The sequence below is a fragment of the Peromyscus eremicus genome, chromosome 5 (assembly GCF_949786415.1).
Source record: "Peromyscus eremicus chromosome 5, PerEre_H2_v1, whole genome shotgun sequence".
NCBI classification, from domain to species: Eukaryota; Metazoa; Chordata; class Mammalia; order Rodentia; family Cricetidae; genus Peromyscus; species Peromyscus eremicus.
Window position 1 is genome coordinate 20,535,308 of NC_081420.1, and position 12,170 is coordinate 20,547,477.

A 12,170-nucleotide genomic window follows, 5' to 3' on the forward strand; every position below is an offset into this window, starting at 1 on the left:
TTTGTTGTGCATACTGTCAAATAACTGGCTTGTTCTTCCAATGAGAAGCAAATGCCTCTCTCTCCTCTTTACCCCCTCACATCCCGTGTGTGTGTGTGTGTGTGTGTGTGTGTGTGTGTGTGTGTGTGTGTTTGTGTGTGTGTGTACACTCTGGGGATTGAACCCAGGGCTAAGCTTATATTATGTAAGCATTCTACCACTGGGCTACATGCCTAGCACCCCCACCCCCTTTGAGGGATATTAATTTATGGCATTTGATAGAGTCTTGAGCCTTGGCTTTAAACCCTCGTTCACAGATTATTACTAATGTGCGAACTTGGTCAGAAGCCTGGCCTATGTGAGCCTTGGTTTTATCTGTAAAATGAAAACTATCAGCCACAGTAGCAAGCATCAGTTTTAAAATGCTATAATCCTATCATTCTATCAGATACTGAAGCAGCCGTCATAAAGAAATTTCCCAGTAGTCATCTACAATGCATAGGCATGGCCTTACCGAGGCAACATTCCAAACTAAACCGGTCTGAGGGCTTCAAACCAGGTGTCTGGCAGGGCTGCAGGACAAGCGGCAGCAGTCTCAGAACCTGGGAGGTGGAGGCACCAGGGTCTTGGGTTCTAGACCAGCCTGGGATGTCAGCCTTGGTAAGCGTTCAGCTAGTCAATAGAACAGAGCTTTCAAGACCAGTTCTGACTCCAAAGCCCTGGACTGGTCTTCTCACTGTCTATGTTTCCCTCCTGCTTCCGGGTGTTTTGAAATGAGCTTGTTAAAATGCACATTTCTAACGCTCCTTTGCCTTTCTGATTCTAAGTTTGGGGTAAGCCCAAGACTGCCCATTTCTAGCAAGTTCTCAGGGGAGGCTGATATCACTGGCCCAAGGATCATGCTACATGGACCATGATGCTGGCTGGACATCTTGCACTACACAGGCACATGTGACTTAACTGAGCCCCACTGGCAGGGCTCTGGGGCTTCCTGTTTGTTAAGAACAGTGTGATTTGATCCACTATAAAGCTTAGTGAATGCCTGGGGGAAACACGCTCCTCTATTTTCTTTTTGCTCTGTCTCATTCCTCTTTCTTGAACTCCACCACCCGGCAGGGTACCTACTAAGTCGTAGGTGCCTGGGAGAGAAATTGTAACTGCCAATTTTCCCTATCAGGCAAACCAGAAAGCAGTGGACCTATGGATTGGGGAGTGCTTTAGCTCACCACGGATGGTGTCTAAGATCCATTAGAGCCCAGTTTCCTCACATACAGAGTGAGAGTTCTGGTGTCAGCTGTCTTGCTGTGATGAGGAAGATCAGAGGAAATACTGACTGGAGCACATTGGAGCAACAGCAAAAGGTTTTCGAACCCTACCTCTCCAGAACCAGAACCCCGAGAGTTGTCTCGGCACGTAGGATAACCCTACTTTGATTTAGCCAAGTAGCTGAAGGGTCAGAGATGTCCCTGCCTGCTGTGCACTGAGATGGAGAATGACTAGAAAGATCACTGACCGACAAGAAAGAGCAACTCAACGATGCTTGGGAGCAAACAGACTTGAGACCTAACAGTGCACTGCAATGCGTTAGTCTTAGAAGATTCCCCTTAACCCAACTCCAGAGAAGCCTTGAAAAAGTGACCAGAAAAGCAGCCCAGGAGAGTCTACCAGTCCATTTGGTCTGCAGTCAAATACAGTTGTGTCCTTTACAACCTGTGCATCCCAAATTTGAAATGTGGCTGGAAAAACCAGCCAATAAAAAGTCATGAAATTGAAGAACAGAAGACCCACAATCTCCAGGGATAGTCCCTTTCTTCTGAAAAAACTCTTGCAATTTTAAAACACAGCTCAATCTGTTCTCACTGATCAGAGACAGCTCTTCGGCACTCCACACTTACTGCATCACTGAAAAATGCACAGGCTTCTGGGGCAGCTGTGGGGCACAGCTGCAGACAGAGTGCTTGACAGAGATGTGGCTTTGTTCCCCAGCATCCTGGGTGTGGCTTGCAGATTGACTCCCCTCCTCTTGGGACATAGTCATAAGACACAGACACACTTGCAAACATGTGTGCACACATGCACATGTACATACAGGCAGTTAAGAATCCATCCTACCAACAGTCACCAGATCGGTCTTTACCATGTGTCTCTCAGTAAGAAGCTGTGGGGAGAGGGAAAGAGAATGTGAGCATCCTCGCATGGCTTTGGGGATGTTCACCCACCATGGGTCTTGGGGCAGGAGTCACCCAGCTCTCCATGCCAGAACCTTTATGTGCTGGCTGGTTTTTGTCAACTTGATACAAAGTAGAGTCATTAGGGAAGTCTTGACTAAGGAATGTCTCCATTAGACTGGCCTCTGGGCATGTATTTTGGGGCATTTCCTTGATAAATGATTAATGTGGGAGGACCCGGCCACATGGGCAATGCTATTCCTGGGCAGGTGGTCCTGGGTTGTATAAGAAAAAAGGCTGAGCAAGCCATGAGTAGCAAGTCAGTAAGCAGTGTTCCTCCATGGCCTCTGCATCAGCTCCTGCTTCTAGATTCCTGCCTTGGGTTCTTATCCTGGCTTCCGTGGACAATGCACTGTTGTATCTGGATGTGTAAGACGAAATGAACCAAGTTAGCTTTGGTCAATGGTTTGTCATAGCGATAGAAAATAAAATAGACTATTCTACATGTGTGCTTTCTCCCCCTGCCCTCTCCCAAAGTGCCCTGCTCATACCTTTCTTTAAAGATACTTTTCTCACTTTTCAATGAACAATAACAAGAACCCAGTGGGCATGTGGCTCCAGCCTAAGGAGATGTGAGCATCCTTCAGGGCACGCCAGCTTTCTTGAGGAGCTCACACAGTAAGTTCAGGAAAGATGTGGATGATCTGAAATAAGTTTCCTTCCTCAAAGGACCACTCTGTGTGTGTGTGTGTGTGTGTGTGTGTGTGTGTGTGTGTGTGTGCACTACATGTATGCAGTGCCCACAGAGGTTAGAAGAGGGCGCCAAAGACCTTGGAACTAGAGTCATGGAAGGTTGTAAATTGCTATGTGGGTGCTGGGAACTGAATCCTGGTCCTCTACAAGAGTAGCCCATGCTCTTAACACCAAGCCATCTCTCCAGGCTTATGTCCAGGTGGTGTTCATGCCCATGCTGCACAGTAAAACACTGCACTCAAGTCAGGCTCATCCTGATGTGCTCCCCTCATGAAGTATCAGCTTGGTGACTGGCATCTCAGTTTCACAGGAGGTCTCAGAATCCATGGACAGTATCTACCCAGTACAAGCCAGCCCCATTCAGTGCATCCAGTACAACCCAGTCCCATCCAGGCCGTGTGAATCTAAATACAGGCATACTAGTGCCTGTTCCCATTCCTCCCTTGCTCCTCAAAGTATGTCCTCTTTCATGCCACCTCCACAGCCAAAATAACCATGACAAGGATGATGATAATGATGATGATGATGATGATGATGATGATGATGACGATGACAATGATGAAGAGCCAGCAAAGATGAATGATCTGGGTCCACAAGGAAACAACTGGAACACTTAGAGTCTATTGTCCTTCCTTCTTCCTCCCAAGTGAGATTCACAGTGATGTGTACCCAGGGACACTAAGTTCGTTCAAGCTGAATTGAATTCATAGAACCTCGGATTGGTATTCCTATTTTTAGAAGGTGTTTCTGCCACAAAAGAAATGATCTAGCCTAGGGTGGTGCTACCTCACACCTAGCACTCATCCTTAGGCCCCAGGCGACATGCTGTTTGCCACTTTGGAGGTAGGTAGGTGCTGGAGTGTAGGACTTGTAGCATCAATCTCACCAAACAATAAATACTAGGAATGTTGCATGTAGAAGCTGGGACCGCTGTATTTTATTGCCTGGGCTATGAGCATAAAAAAAATGAGTTTCGATTTTCTCCCTTGAAGAGTGTGTTATGACTTAAAGACACACAGCCCTCAGTACATACAATTTTATATGCTGTTTATTGTGATGATATGGCAGACTGTTTGGAGCAGGAACTAGAGATCCGGGATGCATTTTAGACAGGATATTATTCGATCTTAAATAGGAGAGAAACTGGGAGGCTTCACGGGGAAGATCAGACAACTGTCTTCCCACCTGCCATACTGGTTTGCCAGGCCCCTTTGCAAACACAAAGAAGGCAGCTCCTGAGGTCATGACAGCCAGCCACCATGAAGTAGATAACAGAGAGAAATGGACTTTTAAAACAGGGAGCTACGTCTAGCCCAGCCCTTGGTGCTCGGTGCTGGTTTCCATGGCTTCATTAGAGATTTAAGCTGTCACCATGAGGAAGAGCTTTAACTCCAGCTCCTAATTCCTGAGCTGGTGAGTGGTAAGGATCAGAGGGCAGCGCGGCTCTGTCAGCCGACGTCTTTATCTAACCCGCACACCTCCAGTTGGCACCTGTCACTGCTCTGAGACCCGCCTGACAAAATCCCTGAAGCAAGTTAGAAACAATAGTTTCCAGGAATGTGGAAAGACATTCTTAGGATCGCTTTTAACAAGAGAGTGCATTCAGGCCCCTCTGCATCCTTCACATGTTAACTTTAAGTTGCTACAGATGCACACACGAACATGCTCATGCTTGCACTCCTGACACAGTCTATTCCTGTGTAGTTACCTCATCAACAGGGCAGTGCATTCAGAGGCTCATGGATACTCTGCAAATAGGACAGATTACAGCAGCCAGGTCCAAGATTGAAGCCAGGTGGTCCATGGCTGAGATGGGGGTCTTAGGCTTAGTCTACAGAAGCATCACTTGGTATATAAATAGCCCTGGTTTAGATAAATGTCTACCACTGGCCATTGCTAAAATTTGATACCCCTCTGGTGGTATTGTTGGAAATACTGAGAGGTAGTGGTGGATCTTAGTGGGAAGTTCTCAGGTCATTTAGGGTATTCCTTTAAAGAGAATTATGGGACGACTCATTTCTCTGTTCCATGGCTGCCATGAGGGGAGAAGCTTCGCTTTCCCATGGGCTTCCTGCCATGATGCATCTTCCACAGTGTGCTGCCTCACCAGAGTCTAAGCTCCTGGGCCAACTGATCACGGTTTGAAAACCCGAAACTTTCAAGTCAAAATAAATCTTTTTTGTCATCTTATTACCTTAGGTATTTTTTTTATAGAGGTGGAAAACTGACTAAAACCTGGAATTTTTATTTTAATAGTTCACATTTTTCTTTCAGAAGAGACAACAAAATGGTCTTTCATTTCAATACAACAGGAGGCTTCATCTCAATAGTGATGGCTCCTTCATGTAAGGGGCTTTTCATCCCACCCTAGCTCCCAAGTCTCCCTGCTAACAATCTTGTAACTGCCTGCTTCCCTTCTATACAATTATCTCTCTGTCCTCCCACGCACTTGAGGTCATGGTCCCTCTTCTAGAGCCATTTTATGCTTCCTAAGTATCCCTGAGATGAATTCTGTATTCTACCAACTTATATGTTGAAGCCTTAACCCTCAGAATCTTCTGGAATGGAGCCAGGGTCTTTTTAGAGAGACCTGATTCTGAACAAGGCTATTAGGATGGTGGGTTCTAGTCCAATACAACTGCTGTCCTTTTACAGATGAAAACACACCTAGAGAGAACGCCATGTGAAACTGAAGGCAGAGCTGCCTATAAAAACAAAGTCAAGGAACTGCCCCAAATTTCCAGCACACCAGTGGATGTGGGGTTGGGGCTTGGAGGGATGAGACCACAGCCTGCAGAGCCATGGGCCTGCTTCACCATGCAGTCAGCCTGCAGAAGGAGTCAGTCCAACATCTTACTCTCAGACTGACAGTCTCTAGAGCTGGGGACAATAGGTTTCTAGTGTGTAAACCAATCAACTGGTGACACCTTGTCACAACATCTCCAGCAAACAAATGCTCCAGATGGCTTAAATTGAGCCAGCATCTTCCTTTGATCACGGGGAGGATCAACAGGCAAAGATCTCTAACATGGGCCATGTTCAGCATAGGGAAAGGATTCTGCAAGGAGAAAGTCCCTTTCCAAACTCAAACATCCCCCATTCCCAGCACTTCTAACACAGCTGTGTCCAGTCACAAGCCCGGCCTCTGTCTACTGTGGCTCCAGTGGCTGCTGAAAGACATCTGGTCAACCACGATGGCAAAGAAGCTGAAAGTTGATCTCTCAATGGGCGGTACTATTTTTAGTTATCAAAAAATTACATTTATTGTGTGTGTGTGTGTGTGTGTGTGTGTGTGTGTGTGTGTGTGTGTCTGGGGTTGGGGGGCATGCCATGGTATGCACGAGGAGATCAGAAGGCAATTTGTGGGAGATAGCTCTCCTTCAGCAATGTTGGTCCTTGGGATTGAACTCAGGTCATCAAATTTGGCGACAATCACCTTCACATGCTGAGCCATGCCACCGGCCTGGAGGAGGTATTTTAACAGAGAAGAGAGAGGCAGGCTGCTTTGACCCTCATCCACTGCCAAGCTGGATGTGGGGTAGAAGCTCCTGGGGCTACTGTGAGGCACCTTCTGCTTTCCTATTCCTCACAGGCTTTTCTCCCCATTGGATCCAAATGGCACAGACGACCATGGGCGAGGCTAAGTCTGTGGATCCTCTGTTAGCAAAGCTGGAATGCTGGCAGTCCCCCAAGGGGCTGGGGGCACAGGCTTTTTGTGGCCAGAGTCAGTTCATGTTTCAGCGTTTTAGCTCCTTTGTTCCTGACAACACCTTTGACAGTGGTCCCTCACCAATCACAACACCAACACAGTCACCTCACCAATCAATCAGCACCCCAAACTGGAAATAGAAGGGAAGCAACATGCTACCCCTTTCTCAGGAGGACACTCTGACACGGCACTCTACCTATGAACTTTGAGAAGAATGGCTCCATGTCTCATTTTTTTTTTAATGGTAATGTTCTTGAAGTGTTAAATTAGATTGGAAATAAAAAATGAGTCATGTGGATGGGACATCATGTTGGTGAGGAGATGAAGGAAAGCTGGTTCCTGAAGAAAAAAAGACAGCTAAGATTCCATAGTCAAGGTGACCCCTTCTCAGGGATCAAGTTCAAAGCTCCCTAGAAGACATCCAGAAAGACTGTACCACGGACTTTCACAGTGAGGTTGGTCTTGGTTAGAGTGAGGGAATATCCTGAGGTCTCTATATTTCTTTTGACTAGGGACCACTAGGGAGAAAAGCACTGCCCATATGACTTGGATAAGGGAGCCATAGACCAATGGACCTTAAGCATTCTCATCAATAAGAATCTCAGCATGTCCTCCACATGTGCCATCCATGTATGTATGTATAAATGTATGTATCTACCTACCTACCTATCTATTTAGACAGGACCAAATATAGTCTTGGTTGGCTTTGAACTTGCTGTGTAGTCTAGGATGACACTTTGAGTTTCTGATCCTCCTGCCTCCATGCCTCCATCTCCTAAGAGCTGGGATTGTAAGTGTGTGCCACCATACATGGCTGTGTGCTATCCATTTATGGCTAAAAAACAAACATGAACTACATCATGAGTGTGCCAAGCACATTATAATGAGATATAAATAAAGAAGTTAAAAAGAAGGAAATAACAAAAGTAGAAGGTCTACTGCCTCTGTCCCACTCCCCAGGGGTCAGACTGGTTCACTCCTGCACTTACTGCACTGTCCTGGAATACTGAGTCTGTATACATAAGGAGCAGCAGCAATGCATACCCTCTCATCCATGTTCCCATCTCTGATTAGGGCACTCCAAATGTCTCCAGCCATGGCTGACTGAAGCACTCATTTGTTATAAAGAGAATCTTGATGATTTCTTGACTGAGTTAGGAATGTCTGCTCCACAGCACCCACAAGGACAAAGCTAATGGAAGTTGCAGGAGTGACTTTCCTCAGCACTGTGACAAAATACCTTCCAGAAGCAACTAAGGGGAGGAATGGTCTCGTTGGCTCCCAGTTACAGGCAGGGATGCATGGCTGAGGTCATGACAGAGTGGCCCCTCCAGGGACTCCTCCCATCTCAGTGGAACAGGAAGCAGAGAGCTATAGCTGGAAGTAGGCTATGACCCTCAGCAACCCATTCCCTCCAGCTAGGCCCCACCCACTCTAAGGCTTCTGCAACCTTCTGAAACAGCACATCACCTGGAGGCCAAGTGTTCAAACACTCATTTCTGTAGGGGATACTTTACATTCAAACCCTAACTGGAAAATAAGAGTCATGCTTTTAAGGTAGAAACCCTACTTCCATGCTGGAAGGTTCTGTAGAAATTGACCTCGCTGGGCTTGGCTCACTGTCCCTTACTCCCACTCCAGGACTGTTCTTGGATTGTTGCACTTTTTTTTCTTATGCTATTAAAACCATCAGGCTGAAATGTAGCTTTCTTTCTTGCTCATCCCGTGAGACCCACACCATGGTTGGTCTTCAGTAGCTCTCCTGGATTCCCAGCAGTATTTGTGCTTTGGAAAAGAAGAAGGATTGGAAGAGGGAGAATTTCTTGGACAAAGATTTGAACATAGAGAACTTTCTCAAACACAGACAGCCCTGTCTCTTTGTTTCTTCCCCTTCTGAGTTTTATGGCCATGGCTACCAGAGTATTATGGTGATGAGATATGGTTGTGTGTTCAGCATTAAGAGGCTGGGAGTGTTCTCTGCTTGGGAAGATGATGATACACACACACACACACACACACACATACACACACACACACACACACAGAGGTAGTAAGAGCAAGTGCACAAGAAAATGTATATATGTGTATTCTGATATTTTTGTTCTCCACTTTTGAATACTGTGTTATACAATGCCAAATCATATCAGTGTTGACTATTTCACACAGTCTTGTATCATTACCACAACACTCTCTGGAAGAAACCAAGGTAATTATAAGAAAGAAGCTATATATAGTAATACGCAGTAATAGAAAAGTAACTAAGACAATAACTGAAGTTCTCTAAGCCTGATGTCCCCAACTGTAAATTGAGCATCAAACATGCCTATCTTATAGGAAATTCAAAGAAAAAAATGATTTAATATATGTAATGTGAAATACTTACAAGCATTCCCAAATAGCAAGTGTTCAATAAATGTTATCCATTAACATATAAACTTATACTTGGATAACAAACCTACATGAGAGTTTAAGACATTACTACAACACAAAGCTATGCCTATGTCTTTAATAACCATATACACAACATTCATGAAGCATCACAGAGTAGCAAGGAGGCATCACTACCAAACACTTGACTACATAACAGAGTGTGCTTGATTGTTTCCAGAGTTAACCAAACCACAACTCCTTTACACACAGTCCTAACACTTCAGCCCTAACCCTTAAATCAAGTGAAATCTCCAAGATTTGGCTTAGTGAAGGGGAGGGACGACAAGCCACCGTAGGGACAAAGTAAGATGCTATCGACTGGCTTTGTGTGCAGTACGTTGCTAAGAGACACCAAGAAGCAGGCTGGAGATGGAGGCTGTACACTTCTACTGTAGCCACAGAGCCTGTCCTGAGGTAAAAAAGGCAGGGGTGCTGCTCTCCTACCTGGTGAGCTTGGTGCCAATCTGCTGTCTGAGCTCCAACCGCTCCTCATCAGTCTGTCTGGGGAGGATGTTCTTTTCTTCCAGCTCTCGCTTAGAGGGCCTGTTGCTGAGTTTGATGGCTAAGGAGTCCTTCCTGCAGACCTTCATGGCCAGAGAGCCTGGAGGAGGGAGAAGTTAGTCAATTAACAGAGACACCCATCTGCCTGGATGCCTATGAGGCCAACCATGGGTGGGCTAGGGAGCAAAAGGCAGGAAGGTAGACACAAAGGGCTTAATACCCAAGAACATTAAAGTCCGAGTGCCTAGTACTATTGCCATGGTCAGGCTTTAGACACCACACAGGCTGTGGGACATACTGGGAGGGAAGGAGAGCCTGTGACTAGATCTCTCCCTCCAGAAATCCCCAGCATGCGGCAACATCACAAAGGAGGACAAGACCTGCTTTGCAGTGCCATAGAGGGAAGAGGACAGAGAGGAGAGAGGTCTCAGCAGCTAGGAAAGACTTCACAGAAGAGGGCTGCTGCCAGGAGACAGCACATTCCTATAGGGGACAGGCTTATGGGAATCCATATCTGCATATGTTCAGTAGTGACAGGGATACTAGGAGCCCTCGGGAGACAGACAAGTGCCCTAGAGCTCAGGGTATATAAAAGGAGATAATAATAATGCTGTGTGGTCAAGGTGGAGCCATTTGGGGTGAGAGCAGAGTTGAGGACTGTGAAATGAACACTTGTCTAGGACTGCTCTTTCTTTTGAACATTCAGGTTTCTGAGCACCCCGGACTGCTCTACATCTGTGGCTTCAACTGGAGTTGGTTTTGTTCTTTAGTGAACAGCTTGAGGTATTTTGGGGTGTTAAAGGTTAGGTGGCAGTCTGGAGGTTGGCACTGCCATTTAGCTGGCGGAGACCCTGGAGGCTGTTAGTCACACTGCAATGCTCAGGACCACCGTCACAACCAAGAACGATGTGGCCCCAAAGGACAATAGTGCTAAAGTAAGAAAGCCTGGACCAGAGTCTTCTCCTCTTAGGCACCACACAGCAAACAGGCTCGGCGGCTGTTCCCTTCCACCCATGTGCCACTGCAGCATCTGACCGCACCTCTACAGTCCTGTCTTCCTTCTCCAGCATCCCCACTTACCAGTCCAATGGGACCATGTTGATGCTCTGAGACTGTTTTAAGATAGAGATCTGAGAACACATTCTTAGCTCTTTGCTGGGAACACACTATACAGTCAACAAATGGCTGCTGTTACGATAAATGCACTTGTTAAACAATTGGCCCCAAGTCTATAGCTATCCTCACACCATCCAAACCTTAGTTATTCATGGCCAGAGTGACAGATGACACTTGAACATGATAGGATGAATACACAGTACCTAGGTTTACATACGTGGAACAGATTTTTAGGCTCTCCCTCCCCTGACCCCTTGTTGTTTGAAAAAGAGGGTTACATTTCAAGAAAGCAACCAAGGCAGAGGTATGAGGTCATAGCATAGTGGTGTAGTGTGTATAGCTATGAAGCTGGATATTTACTCTCTCTCTTATTGCTGCTAAGGAAGTGGGGCCTCTAGAAGTCACTGGAGCTGCCCTGTGACCTAGGGCTCAGTTAAAAGCAGATGTTCAGACAGCTGTTCTGCGCTGGGTTTGCAGTACCGTGCTCCCCGCCACCACCATGGAAAGTCTGCCTGCACGTACTGGTGTACAGTGAGGTGTCATCATCCTCTTCCTCCTCCTCCTCCTCCTCTTCCCGGGCATACAGGCAGGATGAGTCTTCATAGTCGGACTCATGAGGCACGTTTTCCTTATTGTCATCACATTCAATCACAACAGTGGGCACTTGTCTTATTTCCGGAAGTCCCAGGGGTCCTCCTTTTGTGACACTGTCACTTGAGTGCAAACCAGAGCTGTGGTAAGAAGTGGAACAGGGGACGCGCTGCTCGGAGCTGCTTAAAGAGAAAACAAAAGAGGAAATTCACCTTAGCCCACACGTCCCATTCAGGCCTTGGAGCTGCTTCAAAAATTCAGTTGTCCCACTCTCAGAGATAAAGATCCCCTAGGCAATGGGATCCGTTGCTCATCCTGCTGCTTGTCCTATAGCTTGTCATTTTAGGACAGTGCTTTCCTGATGGAGGCAGAAGCATGGGATAAGATACAAGAACTTTGCATGGATGGACGGTGGTGCTGGGTGCACAACCATTTATAGCCACTGGATGGCGCACTTTGAACCGGTTAAAGCAGGGCTCCTCTGCAACCCACCTACGTCCTAACTGGGGTAAAGGATTAACTTGATCTCAAGTGAGCTAGTAAGTGAGGCTTTAGTTTTCAAAAGCTATGTAGAGCAGTGACAGGTACTGAGAGTGGAGAATAATTTGAAATGGTGTGGATGGAGATAAAGTTGAAGAGGAGAGCTGGGATGAATAAAAGGCTGAAGCCTGTGCTTGGACATCAAGGTGAACTTTGATGACAGACCACCTAGAGGAAGGTGTTTTCCAAGGATGGTGTCAGGGTTCAGCAGGCAGTCACAGGTGACATTAGCCTAACTTCCTGCCCCACCCTCTTGGCCAGTTTTCTAAGAATGATGCTCTCAAAATCAGTGCAGGTTTAATATATTTTCAATTACAAAGACGTCTAAAGCATCTACTGTTAGACAATTACAAAATGAATGCCATTACAGTTTCCTAATAGAG

General features: G+C 46.3%; 1 protein-coding gene across 2 annotated transcripts in view; it reads right to left on the reverse strand.

Moving 5' to 3' along the window:
* Phactr1 (phosphatase and actin regulator 1) overlaps window positions 1-12,170 on the reverse strand; it is a 285,223-nt gene that overhangs the window by 34,491 nt on the left and 238,562 nt on the right. For both annotated transcript variants that reach the window (XM_059263123.1, XM_059263120.1), the window contains exons 7-8: window positions 11,179-11,426; window positions 9,484-9,640 (exon numbers count right to left, since the gene is read on the reverse strand). In XM_059263123.1, coding sequence (XP_059119106.1) covers window positions 9,484-9,640; window positions 11,179-11,426 — 405 coding nt within the window. The remainder of the gene's footprint in view (window positions 1-9,483; window positions 9,641-11,178; window positions 11,427-12,170) is intronic.